Source organism: Hypanus sabinus, chromosome 23 (assembly GCF_030144855.1).
Source record: "Hypanus sabinus isolate sHypSab1 chromosome 23, sHypSab1.hap1, whole genome shotgun sequence".
Lineage (NCBI taxonomy): Eukaryota > Metazoa > Chordata > Chondrichthyes > Myliobatiformes > Dasyatidae > Hypanus > Hypanus sabinus.
In genome coordinates, this window is record NC_082728.1 from 15134293 (window position 1) to 15153091 (window position 18799).

General features: G+C 38.8%; 1 protein-coding gene across 4 annotated transcripts in view; it reads right to left on the reverse strand.

The window, feature by feature from the left end:
• The window catches only part of usp36 (ubiquitin specific peptidase 36), a 96065-nt gene that overhangs the window by 46404 nt on the left and 30862 nt on the right, over window positions 1-18799 (reverse strand). For all 4 annotated transcript variants that reach the window (XM_059948434.1, XM_059948432.1, XM_059948431.1 and 1 more), the window contains 5 exons: window positions 18172-18433; window positions 16896-17114; window positions 4856-4966; window positions 2610-2712; window positions 2051-2118 (listed from right to left, as the gene is read on the reverse strand). In XM_059948434.1, coding sequence (XP_059804417.1) covers window positions 2051-2118; window positions 2610-2712; window positions 4856-4966; window positions 16896-17114; window positions 18172-18424 — 754 coding nt within the window. In that variant the 5' untranslated portion in view covers window positions 18425-18433. The remainder of the gene's footprint in view (window positions 1-2050; window positions 2119-2609; window positions 2713-4855; window positions 4967-16895; window positions 17115-18171; window positions 18434-18799) is intronic.

Genomic DNA, 18799 nt, shown 5'->3' on the forward strand with positions numbered 1-18799 from the left:
AAAATAATCCCTACTACATACACAATATCCATATCTCTCCATCTTCCTCACATTCATGTTCCCATCTAAATATCTCTTAAAAGCCTCTAATGTATTTGTCAGGCATCTACCAGTCTCAAGTAAAAAACTTACCTCTCACATCCTCTTTGAAACTGCCCCTCTACACATTCAATCCATGCACATTGGATACTTCTACCATGGAAAACAGATAATTCTTGTCTACTCTATCTATGCCTCTCATAAACTTAAAAACCTTCTCTCTGCGCCGCTCCAAGTTTATCCAGCCTCTCATGTTAGCTCTAAACCAGGCTGCATCCTGGTAAACCTCTTCTATACCCTTTCCAAAGCCTATATAGTGAGGCAACCAAAACTATATGCAATACTCCGGATGTGGCTTAACCACAGTTTTATAAAGTTGCAAATTAACCTCATGACTTTTGAACTCAATGCCTCAACTAATAAAAGCAAGCATTCCAAGAGCCTTCTTAACCACCTATGAACTTGTGCAGCTACTTTCAATCATCTTAAAGCACAAAATATATACTGTTTTTTTATAAATACAAAGGTTAACTTTTAATCCTACAAGAGGTGAATATTATTTATTAGGTTTGAAGGGAGACCAACAACAGTATTTTCAGACTCATGAATTCACTGCTTGAAAGAGCTACGAGGGCAGAAACTCACTAATAGTTAAAGCACTTCATGTACTATAATCTGTAAGATCATGGACCACACCTGGAAAGCTAGATTTGTTTCAGCAAGGCATCTGCAGTCAGCATGATTACAATACACTCAGTAGCCACTTTGTTAAGGACCTCTTGTACCTAATAAAGTCACCACTGAGAGTGTGTGTTTGTGTTCTTCTGCTAATATAGCCCATCAACCTCAAGATTTGATGCTCTTCTGTGCACCACTATTGTAATGTGTGGTTAGAGTTTCTGTCACCTTCCTGACAGTTTGAACCAGTTCGCCCATTGTCCTCTGACCTCAATCATTATCAAGATATTTTCCCCACAGAACTGCTGCTCATTGCTGTTTTTTGTTTCTCACTCCATTCTCTGTAAACTCCAGAGGCTGTTGTGCGTGAAAAATCCCAGGAGATCAGCAGTTTCTGAGATGCTCAAACCACCCTGCTTGGTACCAACTATCATTCCACAGTCAAAGTCACTTAGATCACATTTCCTCCCCATTCTGATATTAAGTCTGAACCTCTTAACCGTATCTGCATGCTTTTATGCACTGAGTTGCTACCACATGATTGGCTGATTAGGTGTTTATATTAATGGGTGTACCTAAAAAAGTGACTGCTGAGTGTAGGTCCAATGACCTCCCTTGTTCTATAACTTCATATGATCAATGTTTTCTTCCTAAAGTATGAGGAGAGATTTGCTTTCCCTGGAGCAAAAGGAAGCTGATGGGTTACCTGAGCGAAGAACATAATCAAATAAACTCTACTTGGGCTTCTAGTGGGATACCCGCTGGAAGCCCAAGAAGAGTTTATTCATCATCTACACTGGGAAAGCACTAGGTCCTTTTGTTTGAAGAACATAAACATTTTGAGCGCCTGATCCATGGTCGTTAGTAAGAATGTTTTCCCCAAGGTAGGGATATCAAAAACAAAAACGCAGATGTCTAAAGTGAAGGGAAAGGGCTTTAAAGGAGATCGGAGGGAATTTATTATTGTATGCAGAGTGGTTGAAATTTGGAAAATGGTGTCAGAGGAGGTTGTAGAATCAGATATAATCACAACATTGAGGCATCTATACAGGCAGACGAATAGACAAAGCACATAAAGATATGGACCTGAAGCAGGCAACTGGGATTCAGATTCAGACTGAGATTCATCTTCAGATTTATCATATGTACATCAAACAATACAGTGAAATGTGTCATTTGCATTAACGACCCACATATCCCAGAAAAAAAATTAAATTTAAAAATCTTCAGCAGCGGGCTGACAGGCCTCTGATTTTATTTCTTTACGACATTGCTGAAGTATCAAGATTACTATTACATAAAGAATCCATTAACACTTTTTCAATGAACTTACCACGTGATCTAAGGTATCCGCCAAAGATCTGATGAACTAATGAAGTAGCTTGTGTTTGTCGATCCAGCCTTCAGGGTTTGTAAACGATTGGGGGGGGGGGGGGGAGAGATGGGTTGGAGGAAAAGAGAGACACTATTACACTCAATTGGTGGATTACACTGAAGAAACATTGTTCACATAAAAAGTAGAATTTACTCCATACTGTAATCCAGGGGAGACATAAGTATTCAGTCATTCAAGCTGACTGTCCACTTGGTGAATTAAGAAAATAAATGTTTCAAAATAACTTTGTCTTAATTACACTGTGCAATGGTGGGCCCCAGATCGGAAAGTCATATCACAAATCCTGCCTGCCTAATTCAATACCAAATTGAGTCTCAGTTGGCACTAAAAAAAAACATCTGTCAAATTGCTTCCTTCTGCTCCATGCACAGATTTTATCCACGAGGGTACTAGCATGATGCAAGGGGAAAAAACAATTTTCTTTTAATAAGCAGGCACTTTGTTTACATCCTCACCAGTTGTTCTCAAAATCAACAATATGCAAAAATTAACATACTTGGTATAGCTGTTGAGACAAGCCTTCTGCATTGCATCAATGGTGTATCTTAAAAATTCATGTGCATCTTCTTGATTCCCAAATCGAAAATGTCTTGCTATTTCTGTAGTTAAAATTAATTACAGGAACATGAGGCAAAAAAAAATCACACCATACAAGTAAAATTCTATACCATTCTCACCATTGTTGGGGTGTATTCTGGAGTTATGATATATAATTTAAACAACAGCTAGTCTTCAGATATGAATGCAGATTGTAGACTGAATTTAAAATGCAGCCCTGAACAAAGAGTCTTCCCGGAGCTGCAGACTGCAAAGCAGGAAACATCCATCTACCTGAGGTGTCTGCATACACAACTGCAGAGCTAATGGGATTAACATTCATCACGTATGTCCTGAGTAGAAACATAGAAAAGCTACAGCACAATACAGGCCCTTCAGCTCACAAAGCTGTGCCAAACATGTCCTTACCTTAGAGCTACTTAGGCTTACCCATAACCCTCTATTTTTCTAAGCTCCATGTACCTATCCAGGAGTCTCTTAAAAGACCCTATCATTTCCACCACTGCAGCCGGCAGCCCATTCCTACTTCTAAGCAGCTTAAAACTATGCCCTCTGGTGCTAGCCAATTCAGCCCTGGGAAAAAGCCTCTGAATATCCACATGATCAATGCCTCTCATTATCTTGTACACCTCTATCAGGTTACCTCTCATCCTCTGTTCCTCCAAGGAGAAAAGGCTGAGTTCACTCAACCTATTCTCATAAGGCATGCTCCCCAATCCAGGCAACATCCTTGTAAATCTCCTCTGCACGCTTTCTACGGTTTCCACGTCCAGAACTGAGCACAGTACTCCAAGTGGGGTCTGACCAGGGTCCTTTATAGCTGCAACATTACCTCTCGGCTCTTAAGCTCATTCCCACAGTTGATGAAGGCCAATGCACCGTATGCCTTCTTAACACAGAGTGAACCTGCATAGCAGCTTTGTGTGTCCTGGACAATCTGCATAGCAGCTAGGAGTATTGGTACGAAGATGGGAGATATTTGAAAATTATATGTAATTCAAAGAAAACAATGTAGATTGACTGTAACTATAAATGTCATGTAATATTCTAAGGTGATTTCTAAGCTAAGGACATGTTCGGCACAGCTTTGTGGGCCGAAGGACCTGGATTGTGCTGTAGGTTTTCTATGTTTCTATTGGGTCAGGTGGGATTCTTCTTTCAAGTGTGTGTCAAGCATGATGACTACTACTTGTGCTGAATAAAGACTTCTAGATTCACTAACTTCAGTGTCGTTCCAATGAATTTTTTCAATCACAACAACCATAAAATGTGACGGGCACTTCTACTTTCTGATTCAAGATTTATCACATGTATAATCGAAACATACAATGAAATGTTTTGCTTGTGTTCAAAATTAGCACATCCAAGGATGGGGGCAGCCCACAGGTATTGCTATAGGTTAGCTTTGTCTACTTTGGTCACATTCCTATTATTCTCATAATAACATGGTCTGAAGAAAATGACCTTTGGAAAAATCTTCCAAATACATTCTGGAAAGGATGCCTCAAACAATTAGCTACAACTGTGGGTGGTGGGGGATGAGTGGTGTTGGGATTTGACTGAACCAATGTTTCATACAGTTACTTTGCATTTTAATGAAACTTAAAAAATACTGTAAGTTAGGAGGAATTAATTTCATAATTTGAGTCTTGCAGTTTAGCAGGAAGAATACAAATAAAATTGTAGCAGCACATTAATCCAGTAATTTCACTACTTTACAAAGTTTCCCTCAAAAGTCATTGAGATTTGGTCAATTGAAAACAAAGAAATTTATTTCTCCAAGGAATAAGTATGAATTATTATAGAACCAAGGCTGATAGGTGGAGTTAATGCACAGACATGCACGATCTCACAAACAAGAGAAAATCTGCAGATGCTGGAAATCCGAGCAACATCCAAGTGTGTGTGTTGACCTGCATTATTTAATTGAATATCAGAACAGGATTGAAAGGCTAAGTGGCCTACTCCTGGTTCTCAAGTCAAAAATGTTGTCATTAGTTCCTAAACAGCAAATTAATACCATAATAAAACATTATAAATCAAAGTACAGCAAGATATTTAGTTAAGAAACTGAAAGTACATGTTGTAACAGATTGGAATGAATGGAATTTTAATAAGGTCCTCAATAAAAAAAAATGTTGAAACACTTAACATACCAACTTCCAGAGAAAAACTACAGCTTACTTTTTAATTCACGAATGAATGACAACGGCTTGATAGCATTTCCACTATTGGCAAAGGCCTGTATCAGATGGTTCTGCATGATGCAGATCATACAAAACCCAGCCTGAGTACCTGTCAAAAAACAACACACAGATCATTTACACATGAAATGCAAGTTCAAAAATCCCACTGTTAGTTGTTTCATTGATAAATATCACAGTTAAATAAAACAGCTAAGTTCATAAAGGTTAATACTTGGTTAGAAATAAACTAATAAAAAGAAACCCAACAACTGGATTGAATATGTTCCAACAAACAGCATCTTGCATGAAATACATCCAAGAGGCTTTCCACAAGCGGGGAATTGGGAATGAAAAGAGAACACAGTGGAAGAACTCAGCAAATAAGGCAGCATCCAGGAATAGAGCAATAGTTAACATTTTAATTCGATGACCTTCATCACAAGTGGAAGGGCAAGAAAACAAACTTGTTTTAAGCTGCAGAGAGGGGAAAGGGAAAGAAAACAGAAGTATGAGATAGATGCAGGTCAAAGTTGTCAAGATAGTATTACTTTAAATACTAGCAATTAAACCACAGGCCATAACGCGCAGGAGCAGAATTAAGCCATTCGGCCCATCGAGTCTGCCTCATCATTCTACCATGGCTGATTTGTTATCTCTCTCAACCCCATTCTCCTGCCAAGTAACCTTTGATACCCTGACTAAACAAGGAACCTATCAACCTCCACGTTAAATATACCCAATGACTTGGCTTCCACAGCTGTCTGTGGTAAAGGATTCCATAGATACACTACCTTGGGTGAAAGAAATTACTCTTTTTCTGTTCCATTCTGAGGCCGTGCCCTTGGGTTCTAAATTCCCACACTGTAGGAAACATTCTCTCCACACCCACACAATCCAGGCCTTTCAATAAAGAGATTCCCCCTCATTCTTTTAAACTCCAATGAGTACAGGCCTGGAGCTAGAAACCCTTCTCATATGTTAACCTTTTCATTCCTGTGATTATTCCAGTGAACTTCTTCTGGACCCTCTCCAAAGACAGCATATCCCTTTGTTTTAAATAAAGAGAAATAAATAAACAAATGTGTGGATGAGTGTGTGCCAACGATAACTTATTGTACTGGATTGATCAGGATGTATGCCATCTGCTGAGAGCGAGATCTGTGGCATTTAAGTCTGACAACAGGTCTGTACAGGAAGACCAGGTATAACTTGCAGAGGGCTATTTCAAGGACAATAAGACAATTCCAAGCAAGGTTGTAGGCGACATTGGATGCACAACAACTCTGGCAGGGACTGCAAGACATTACTTCCTACAAAGTGAAATCCAATAGCGTGAATGGCAGTGATGCTTCACTAGCAGATGAGCTCAATGACTTCTATGCACACTTTGAAAGGGAGAACATAACTGCAGCTGTGCAGATCCCTGTTGCACCTGATGACCCTGTGATCTCTGTCTCAGAGGCCAATGTTAGGCTGTCTTTAAGGAGGGTGAACCTTCGCAAGGCCGCAGGCCCTGGTTGAGTACCTGGTAAGGCTCTGAAAACTTGTGCCAAACAATTGGCAGGGATGTTCATGGACATTTTTCAACATCCCACTGCTATGGTCGGAAGTTCCCACCTGCTTCAAGAAGGCAACAATTATACCAGTGCCCAAGAAGAGTACTGTGAGCTGCCTTAATCACTATCGCCCAGTAGCAATCACATCTACAGTGATAAAATGCTTTGAGAGGTTGGTCATGACTAGACTGTGCTCCTGCCTCAGCAAGGAACTGGACCCACTGCAATTCGCCTATTGCCACAATTGGTCAATGGCAGATGCAATCTTAATGGCTCTTCACACAGCTTTAGACAATACAAACACTGATGTCAGGATGCTGTTCGTTGACTACAGCTCAGTGCTTAATACCATCACTCCCACAAGTCTGATTGGTAAGTTACAGAAGCTGGGTCTCTGTACTTTCCTCTGCAATTGGATCTGGAAGATCACAATCTGTGCGGATCGATGACAGTATCTCCTCCTTACTGACAATCAATACAGGCATACGTCAGGGGTGTGTGCTTAGCCCACTGCTCTACTCTCTATATACCTATGACTGAGTAGATGGGCATAGTTCAAATACCATTTATAGATCTGCTGATGATACAGCCATTATTGGTAGAATCTCAGATGAAGATGTTAGGGCATACAGGAGCAAGATATACCAGCTAGTGGAGTGGTGTTGCAGCAACCTTTATTTAATGTCACTAAAATGAAAGAGCTGATTGTGAACTTCAGGAAAGATAAGACAAGGGAACATGAACCAATCCTCTTAGAGGGATCAGAATTGGAGAGAGTGAGCAATTTCAAGTTCCTGGGTGTCAAGATCTCTGAGGATCTAACCTGGTCCCAACATATTGATGCAGCTATAAAGGCAAGACAGTGGCTATGTTTCATTACGATTTTGAAGACATTTGGTTTATCAACTAAAACACTCAAACTTCTAGAGATGTACCATGGAGAGCATTCTGATAGGCTGCATCATTGTCTTGGCCGGGGGGGGGGGGATGGGGAGGGGGTACTGCTGCACAGGAGCAAAAGAAGCTGTAGAAAGTCAAAATTAGTCAGCTCCATCTTGGGTATGAGCCTCTGCAGTACCCAAGACTTCTTAAAGGAGTGGTGCCTCAGGAAGGTGATGTCCATTATTAAGGACCCTCATCACCCAGGTCATGCCCTCTTCTCATTGTTACCATCAGGAAGGAGGTACAGAAGCCTGAAGGCACACATTCAGTGATTCAGGAACAGCCTCTGCCATTCGATTCCTAAATGGACATTGAACTCATGAATACTAACTCACTTTAAAAAAACCATAATTTCTATGCTTGCACCATTTTAAATCTATTCAATATACATGTATATACTTACTGTAATTTATTTATTTTTCCCTTACTATATTATCATGTGTTACATTGAACCGCTGCTACCAAGTTAACAAGTTTCACGACACAGGCTGGTGATAATAAACTTGATTCTGATTCTGCATGATGGAAAAACCTAGTTTACTGATAGTATTGCTGCTCTTGAAATTAGTATTGAGTTTAAAGTGTTCAGATGGAAAACAAGGTGCCATTCTTCAAGCTTACATTGTCAGTGTTGGAATGGTGTAGAACACCAAAGAGGCAAAAGTGTGAGTGGGACACAGAATTAAATTAACAGGCTATGGAAGCTGTCAGGTTTGCTAACTAAAGTTCAAAGTAAATGTATTATCAGAGTAAGTCTATGTCACCATATACCACCCTGAAATTCATTTTCTTGCAGGTATTCACATTAAAGCAGAGAAGTACAATAGAAAAAATTAAAAGACTACACACAAAGACTGACAAGCAACCAATGTCCAAAAGATAACAAAATGTGTAAACACACAAAAAAACAAATAAATAATACTGAGAACACAGTTGTAGAGTCCTTGGAAGAGAGTCCATAGGTTGTGGAATCAGTTCAGCATTGAAGTGAGTAAAGTTATCCATGCTGGTTCAAGAGCTTGATGGCAGCAGTGGGAAGAGAACTTGGCCTGGATGGTGGGGGTCCTTGATGATGGAAGGCAGGTGATCCGCAAATGTTTATGCATGTCGAAGATACCATGTCAAGTGCACGAAATAAATGCAAGACACTAAACTGGACTAAGTGCTTTGAAAGACTGCTCGAGTCCTGGAAGGCAAGGAGGGAAGAGGTTCAAGGCATAAAGCTTACATAAATGTGGGCTGTCCCCAGCACATCTTGGACTATGCTAGTTGTTGATGCAAACAAGGCATTTGTTTCAAAATTCTAAGTACATTTACTATCAATGTATGTTTACCATCTACAAAATTGAGACTCATCTCTTTACTGGCAACACAAAATAAAAAACCCAATCAAACCCATTTAAAAAAAGATTGCCAGTACCCAATGTACAGGAAAAAAAAATCATGTAAACAATAAAAGCAAATAAGATTTAGAAATGAAGTTAAAAAAGTAGATCAATGTACATGTGATAAATCATTCTAAATCTTCTTTTACAGCAGGGTTTCCCGAACTTTTGTTTATGCCATTGTCCAATACCATTAAGCCAGGGTCGTGGATCCCAGGTTGAAAACCCTATTTTATTGGATCAAAGCATGCAAGCAGACCTTTTGACCCAATATGTCCATGGACCATTAAGTGCACAATTCCTACATTAGTTCTATTTCTTCATTGCACACCATCTCATCAACTTCACCAGTTTTTTACCACTTGCTATAAGCTAGGTGCAATTTACAGTAGCTAATTATCCTCCCAACCTGCACTTCTGTGAAATATGGGAGAAACAGTGTTCACAGTGAGAAAGTGACAACTTCACAAAAGCAACACTAAAAGTCAGAATCAAACCCAGGTTGCTGGAACTGAGTAGTAGTTAGATTATCACTGCATCACTGTGTCGCCCATCAATGTTTCTTTTTAAAACAGAAGTAGTGGGAGGCAGGGACATTAAGGAGCAAGTTCAAGCAAGATGATAAATGTTTAAACTAGAACATCTTTGGAAATAGGAAAGCCAATGGCAGTTTTCTTTTCTCCCCCTTGCATTATATCCATCCCTATGCCAAGTCACAAGATACAATAAAATAGCTGGTCTTTGAAAATAGGATGCAAGCTGTTGAAGGATGCAACGCACACATTATTTGGGTTTTATACTTGGTTCAGTGATTTTTTTTTATACCATTGGTGAAAATCATTGGTCATCAAAGAATCAAATGCATCTCTTCCAGTTCCGACTAAATTGATCATGATACACATTATAACCTGCCCCTTTGCTACCCGAGTTTTTAACAATGTTGGCCTTTATTCACATCACAAATTAGCGCATCTAAAATTCAAAATATGACTGATCAGTCCATGCACAATAGATGCAATTTGCAAGTACAGAGGATTCCAGTTAATTGGCCCATCGGTTAATCGTGGCAGCTGCTTATTTGGAACAACACTAATCGAAAAAGGGATCCTTTTGTTTATATGAGACACCATGCAGTTTAATTGGGACAGGAAACTGGTGCCGAACAGTTCCTAACTAACACCAGTCCTGTGCTCTGTGTGGCCATTAGACTACTATACCGTGCTTACAGCAAACAATTTTTAAACAGCATCCGATGCATGTGCTTGTGTTATGTTATCAATTTGGAATCACAGATGCCAATTCAAAAAGCAGTGATTTTTGATAATTTTTGTTTTTTATTTTGACTTTGGGATATCACCATACTACTTCAATGCAGGAAGGCAACGAGGCAGTCAATTATCACTGATTTTGTTCATTTTCAGTCAAAAGAACATGGCAGTGTACACGGGAAGAATTCCTGCGTCAATAACTATTAGACCATAAGATATAGGAGCAGAATTAGCTCATTCAGCCCAGATCCCACTCAACCCCATACACCAGCCCCCTTGCCGTTAGACAAGGAACTAATACAGTTTTATAGTACTGCAGTAATATTGGTAGTGTCCTAATTTGTTCTGTATTTCATTTAAATAGATTATTTGTTAATTAGTTGAATGGTAGTTTATCTTTCTGATATGTTTTTAACAAGTTCCACAAATCTTTGGCTAATTGGGGCTAATGAGTCCCATTTAACCAGAATCCACTGGTTAAATTCTTGGTTGCTCTCTAAACCATTTGCTATTATACAAATACAGAGTAAAAGAAAAAAAAATCCTTGGTCTGTTTCAGTTTGTGTCTTTTTGTTACTATCAGCTAAATTTAAGACAGACAAAATGGCAGACAGATAAGATTCACTTCATTTGTCACATGTACATTGAAACATACAGTGAAATGAGTCGCTTGTGTCGAATCAAATTAATGAGGATTATGCTGGAATCAAAACCAGTAATACAGCTGGCACTGTAAAGTGATTTTGCCAACCATTATCCTACCATGGCACCCCACAAACAAGCAAAAAGAAAAGATGCAGTAATTAATCAAACAGCAGTAGAAAGAGGGCTGAGGTTTCTGCTGCAAAAAATGCTGAGAGAGAAGCAAAGGATAAACAGCTGCAGTGATAAAAGTAAGCAATCTGGTCACCGTGAATATGCAAGAAGTGACACTCAGGTCAGGATAAACACAGTAACAGCACTGCAGAGTTTTCATCGCTCAGACCGGAAGCAATGTCAAGAGAACTAGCTTGCCATGACTTTTCAACATAAAAAGTCATCTTACATTCAGACACTCCTGCACCTAGCGTCACCTTATATACATACAATCTATCTTATGTTTATTGTGTGCTTTTTTAAAATTGTGTTCTTTATACAATTGCATTTCTGATGCTGCATCAGACCTGGAAGCAGAGAAATAATTATTTGGTTCTCCTTTAAGCTAGGGTAATAAATCTTGAATTACAGTAGCTCAATCCAATTTAGAAATAACAATGATCTGTCACATTCAAAGTGAGGTGGTGAGATAGGTGGAGAGGAGCTTGGCAGGATACATGTGCCCTTTCCTGCTGCCGAGTACAAGGATCTATCAAGTTTACTGTGTGGCAACAACTCCTGCTTCTGCAAAACCAAGAGCAAGTATCATTAGTGCAGCACAAAACCCAAAATAAAAACAGCCATATGGTGCTGGAATTTCACAGCATTCAAGCAATACTCAATTTCATTATCACAAACAACAAAATGCAAAACCCTACAATGTTCCCCAGTTTTTTTTCTGCCACCAAGCCCTGTAAGTACATTTTCAATGAGATGATTCATACGGCGAACACACAGTAAGAACAGTTGTCGAGTCCAAGAGAGCAGAATATTTTTCCAATGACTTATCAACATGTATGGAATTTTGTACTCAAGTAAAACCTGCTGATACAGAAACATTTCAAAATCGACCCCTGTAAAGCAGCCTAACGTCACTCATGAGATCATCTCTTTCTGAAATAAAAGGAATCGCTTTTTCATGCAGATCTAAAGCAACTCATTATTAATATTAATTCTTCAAAACTAAATTAACTAAATATCAAACTTATTTGCTTTTCAGTTTTTTTTTTGAGGAATTCAAATGGTTTCCCACCCAAATTACAATGGATTTAACCAAACATGATTAAGTTTAAGACAAAAGCTGTCCTCCAGAGAACTAATGAAACGTGTAGATGGATTAGGAAGAGTTAATAGTTTTAACTGTATCCTCCCCAAGTGTTTTGTTATATATTCCAGGTTCAGAAATAGCTATATGGTGACAGAAACTATAATATAATTGCAATTTTATCTTCTATATGCATGGGTGCCATTAAAAAGAGTCAAGTAATTTTCTTCATTCCTCTCAGATATTTTAGGAATATTACGAGATACTGCAGGATAGAGTTAGGTTAGCAGAGGACTGTACTATTTGATCTGAAGATGATATCCAACCTCAGGAGTTGGGAAGTTTATGGTGAGGCAATTAAAAAAAAACTCAGAGGGAAAAAAAAACAGTAATGCAATTGCTACAATATACCAGCAAGTTCACCAATGTTTTTCAAGAAAGGAATTTAATTCCTTGGCCAGTCTGGCCTATACATGACCCCAAACACACGGCAGTGGTCTTGAATGTTATTCAGTTCTAAGTCAGTTTATTATAGCCTCATCAGTAGCAGAATGTATACGTGAATAAGTATAACCATTCATTCCATTGTACGTCATCTTCCCATAACAATCCTAAAATCCACCAAGTACAGCATTAGTAACCTAAACATTTCTAGGTTATCACTTCTGTTAATTTGACTTGAAAGCTGTATATGAAATCATTTCTAAAATAACACTTGTTCCAACTTGTACCAACTTGTACCTCCACTCTCCATTTATAATTCAAATACCTCAATGACATGATACAAATGCCTCAGACTTGGAAATTTGCTAGTTTCAGGTATTTATTGCTTGATGTTAATGCCTTTAATGCTCAAATGCCTCAAAACAAGGTTGTCTCCCAGGTGCTTTCTTTCCATATTAGCTTTTTCCAACTACTTTTAAGTTAAGATTCCAAACAAGAAAACAGGGCATGTTTCTCTACAATGTTGCACTTGCCCATTGGCAGCCAAAACAGGACACAGTATTCCCAGTATGTCTGGAGAACCACCTCCCTTGTGCTCTACTTAAGAGATTTTGATAACTGTTGCCCTGCACTGTTTCAGCATTTAATGTCACGTTGGATGTAGATGAAACAAAGGGGATATTAAAAGATTACTGGTCTAGGATTAAGTCCATTTCTATAACTATAATTCAAATTATTAAATACTTAAATACTTTTCTTCATGAAGGAAGATTTCAATTGAACCAGGTGACCTTTGGCAATTCTGTTCTCAATCTCGAGCAACCTTCAGTTAATGAGGTGCTTCCTGATGTCACCCATATAGCCTGGTCTAATTATAACACTATGTTGCCTGGATTAGAGAGCACACCTTATGAGGAAAACCTGAGCAAGTTAGGACTTTTCACTTTGGAGTGTGAGAGAGAGATGACGATAGAGGGGTATAAGATGACAAAAGGCACAGATTGAATGGACAGCCAAAGCTAATTCCCCAGGGTGGCAATGGCCAACATGAGGGGGTATCATTTTAAGGTGATTGGAGGATGTATAGGGAGAACATCAGAGGTAGGTTTTTAATCTACACAGAGTGGCAAGTGCAGGGAACCAGGGGTGCTGGTAGAGGCAACTACGTTAGGGGTATTTAAGAAACCCTACGACAGATACATGGAAGAAAGAAAATGGAGGGCTATGTAGGAGGGAAGGTTAGATTAATCTATGAGTAGGTGGAATGGTCAGCACACTATCATCAGCTGAAGGGCCTGGTCTACGCTGCGCTGTTCTAAGATGTGCAGAAGAGAATTACCAGAACGTTTTGTGAATTGGGGACTTTAGTTATGGGGGAAGAGATTGGATATGCTGGGTTGTTTTACCTGGCGTGAAGGAGGCTGAGGGGTGATCTGAAAGTAGTATACTAGATTATGTTGCATATTCTTTATTTGAAAATCAACAAAAAAGATTGAAAAATTAAATGAAGATAGATTATGTAATCACTGACAGAGCTGGTGGAGGTAAATGCAGTCTTTACATTTATGAGGAATTTCAGCAAGGTTTTGAATGGTGTATATTTAATTGCTTGAATTTAAATTTCCTGCTGATGCAGCAGGATTTGAAGTTTTGCCTCTGGATCTATAATATAAGCACATGCATACACTCAGTGGCCTTTTTATTAGGTACTCCTGTACACCTGCTTGTTAATGCAAACAGCTAATCAACCAACCATGGAGCAGCAATTCAATACATAAAAGCATGGAGACATGGTCAAGAGGTTCAGCTGTTTCTCAGGCCAAATATAAGACTGGGAAGGAAGTGTGATCTAAGTTACAATGACAGTGGAATAATTCTTGGTTCCAGTCGGGGTGGTTTTGAGTATCTCAGAGACTGCTGATCCCTAGGATTTTCACACACAACAGTCTCAGGAGTTTAGAGTGAATTGTGTGATAAACAAAAAAAAACTCCAGTGAACGGTAGTTCTTGTTAATGAGAATGGTCAGGAGGGTGGCCTGACAGACTCAATCTGACAGGGAGGAGACAGTAGTTCAACTAACCAGCGTTATAACAGTGGTGTGTAGAAGAGCAGCTCTGAACACACAACACATCGAACCTTGAAGTGGATGGGCTACAGCACAAGAAGGCCATGAGGATACACACAAGTAGCCTCTTTATTAGGTACAGAGGCAATTAATAAATAGGCCACTGAGCCAGATGTGGTGGAGGCAAATACTGTAATTACGTTTAAGCAGCACTTAAGCAAGCTTTTAAATAAGCGTATATTTAATTGTTTAAATTTAAATCCTTCAGCTGCTGCAGGAGTTGAAATTTTGACTCCAGATCAATAATACATGCATATGTATATATGCTAAGATTCCTTTCAAATATCTATTTAAATACTTGGAATTTGTGCTGAATGCAGCACCTCCTATACAACCACTCTATGAATTTCATTTTAAATGCATCCCTTATCTTATGAGCCCAGTTCCATTTCAATACTGTGATTCCTCATCAAATTTGACTATGACCATGGCAAAGTAAATAATGACAAGTTTTGTTCCAAAGACAGATATGGTGCAGATTCTTCTGCAACACATCTCAGAGTAATAGAAGTGCACTAGCTTCTGATGATGAGCACAGCAAAATGTGCGGTGATTTATAGCCTGCTCATTATGGTGAGCAAGGTTAAACAAAATTCATATTCACACAAAAAAATAACAGCTGCAGGAAGGCTGACAATTTTCTTCTGCTTTCTAGGTCAGAAATCTGAAACAGCTTTGAACATCTATGAAATAGCTTAGTTTTAATAGGCAGCACAGGAAATAACAGAGCAAGACAGATGAAAAAAATATTGGTTGTGTATTATCTAGCACAAAAAATATTTGCGCTCTATTGATCTGATACTGCAATGTGCATCTGACATTTTGTGCACAGCTTTCACGTGAATGGTCTGAGCAATATACCTTCGCTTCACCACAATTTAAAGAGTTTAGCTTCATTTGTTACATGCACATCAAAACACACAGTGAAATGCATTTTTTGTGTCAAATTGAATCAATGAGGATTGTGCTCAATAAGTGTCGCCACATTTCTGGCACCAATATGACATGCCCATAACTCTCTAACCCAAACCATATGTACGTCTTTGGAATGTGGGAGGAAAACTGGAGCTCCGGGAAGAAATCCACATAGTCACGGGAAGAATGTACAATCTCCTTACACGCAGCAGTGGGAATTGAACCCCAAATGATGATTGCTGGCGCTGTAAAGCAACTGTGCTACTGTGCCGCCCAATGCCACAGGGACCAAAGTGTCCAACTGAAAACAAATGAATTTGTCTGGGGAATCTCGCAGGCATCAATTTACATTTCAAAAACTGTACTCTACGGCAATTTTGCGCCCATCAAAATTAGATCAAACTAAAAGAGGGCACCAAACCAGGATTAAGGCAATATGTGATTTAATCGCATCAAGAGAAAACATCTGAATATGACAACAATGTTTTTAAATAATCTGCAATAGCATCTGCACGAAGATGATTATTTTGTGAAAAGCAGTTCATTAGCAGGGTCACTAATAATTTAAAATCTTGCACAAATTATGGGATTATAGTTAAAGATAAATATGGTTAACTGATTATCACAATGCCGTCTTATCGAAGAGTACTGTGTACAAGCTGTTTCCTGGATTACAGTAGTGATAGTAGTTCTAAAGAATGCAATTGAAAATTAAATATTTTCATGTTTTGATGGGGTGAAGGACATTATATAAATGCATTTTTTTCTTTATCAGCAGTAGGCAGTAGCTTACTTTAATAATTGATTTGCAGGTGTTATTTTCATCGCATTCAGGTCTAGTAAGGTCAGCACATAGCCTGCAGCTGACTGCACCGGAGTGCTCCAAAAGCTTCCTGAGCTGGTTAAGTGGCAATAAAATTAAACCTTTCATGACTCACCAAGGAATATAACTCAGTATATTTTAAAGACCCCACAATCCAAACACAGTGATCCTTAATGTAAAAACTGGAACATCAATACTGAAAATATTTCTGGATGTGAAGATGTGAAAAGTTCTCTCCCATTGTGCGGCATTCCCTCCTCACTGCTCCTCCCATGGTGCATCTGTTAACTCCAACACTGGGAACACAGCCCATATTCTGGGGCTGACACCTCTGTAATAAACCTCGAGTAATCTTTCAACCTTTGTCCACTACACGGTGACATGTCAGTGTCTTTCATAATAGATTTCAGAAAGAAGCATTTCGATTGCTGAAAACAAAATTGATTTAAACTCTGTCCTTGATTTTTTCCCCCCAGGACGCTGCAGAGAGGTCAGGTTCGTGGTTAGTCGGGGCATCAAAGACTACGGGAAGAAGGAAGGAAAATGGGGTTGAGACGGATAATAAATCAGCCATAATGGAATGGCAGAGCAGACTTAATTCTACTCTTCTGTCTTATGGTCTAATGTGACTACCAGAAATGCATAATAATTTCAAAAAACCTTAAATGCAGCAACTTACATGTCTTACTGTGCTCTTTCGAGAGGAGGTAATTGGCCAACGGTGGTGTATACGTCAAGCATTGTATAGTGGAGTTCAAGAAGCAGGTATTCCCAAGGTTGTGCAATCCAGCTCCAACTCTGTACACACGCACCCATTTCATGGACAGCTTTTCCATAGGAAATAAAATTTTCTGAGGTGCTGGGATGCCGTCATTTGGAATGCTGCTTGTTTCATAAACTGAATATAAAAACAAAACAGGATTTTTGGGTCCTAGCTAGGATAAAAATTTAACCATTAATAAAATGCATTACAGTTCCACTACTTCAGGTTTACATTTACAGGCACCTGAGCTGACATAAAAGTTGTGCTTGAACCAATTCGGAGCTGTGGCAATTATTCTAAACATTGAAGTGACATTTTTGTTTTAATACATATCCAAACTTAAAACACTTCTTGAAAAGTACTAAATTGTGTGTTACTAAAGTATCCAAATCAGGTTACTTTCCCTCCTTTAACATTATGTTCAAAATTTGAAACTAAAATCCAGTTTCTAAACAGGTCCATAGAAATCAACATTGCCAGATAGCTTTAAAATTTCAAGTAAATGTTACGAGGAAAAGTACATGCACAGTGATCACATGAATTAACATCTGATCTCTTATTCACAGGACTGAAAATATGTGAAATTAACTTTCACTGGCTCATAAAACACAAGTCTTTGGCAGCAGCTACTTATGGCAGGAAATTTAAATGCTCCTGAACAAAAACTACCGCAAAGGTTTGTTTCACTGTTACAGCATTTTTTTATGTCAGAACATCTGAGATCACAATTCCAGAAATAATGCTTATCCATTCACAACAAATCTGGCCTTTACTGCAGGATTTAGCCACAATGTTGGTTTTTCATGGCCCACTCAGAAAATACATAAAGTACATGGGAGCTAAGGCACTGAAATCAGCTGTTCACACCAGCAAATCCAAGCCTCAAGCCCACCACTTTTCTTCACCTAACATATCATCTCTCACTCACCTCCATGCTGACTCAGATATATTTTCAGAGTCTGCTTTGCAGGCGAAATTCAAAGCAATTTTATTATCAAAGTACATATATGTCATCATGTACAATCCTGAGATTCATTTTGCTGCAGGCAGTTCTGGCATTTAGATATTTTAACTGAGGTTTGCAAAAAGTCAGGTTACCATAAATATCAAGTGTTCCCAAAATGCAGCTAATCACTATATTCATTGAACTTTGGAATGCAATCAATAATAAATGCTGTTCAGAGTGGCTTACCCTGTTTCTTTGTTGGGGCAGAACAAGCATTTTGCTCACCAGTAGCCCCTTCAGGTTTTGGGTTCAAAATGACATATTTGCTCTTCAGTGAGTCTAGCTGGTAGGAAAAGCTCTTGCTGGCAGGCTCAAATTCAATTTTCTGAAGAAGAACCTTCTTAGCTGAAGCTGCCAGCAGTTTGTTGAGGTCACCTTCGTCAGCAGAATCTTTTCGTCCGGGCTTCAGTGCTTCTTTCAATTTGTCTACTATAGGCATGGTGCATCACTGAAAGGCAAAAATGCAACAATCTAGTTCATCTTCTGCCAGCAGCACACTGAACTAATCAATACAAGAATTATCTCGGTCAAACAGCAGTGGTATGATAAACCACAAGTTCACTAAAATAAGTGAACTTGGATTTGGAAAACTAATCATTCCGACAGTGGTTACATATTTAAGCTACAGTTTCCAAAGATGGAAATGTTTACTTTTTAGGTAGAAATAAGGATAGCTCAAATTAACTTTGTTTTGACACAGATTTACAAAACTCAGGGTTAAGACAAAAATTCTCCAAATGATACAATTGAGGAAAAATTGTAGAAGCACATTCCCTTCAGGTGTCTGCAATCATGAAATAGTATCTTATTTAGT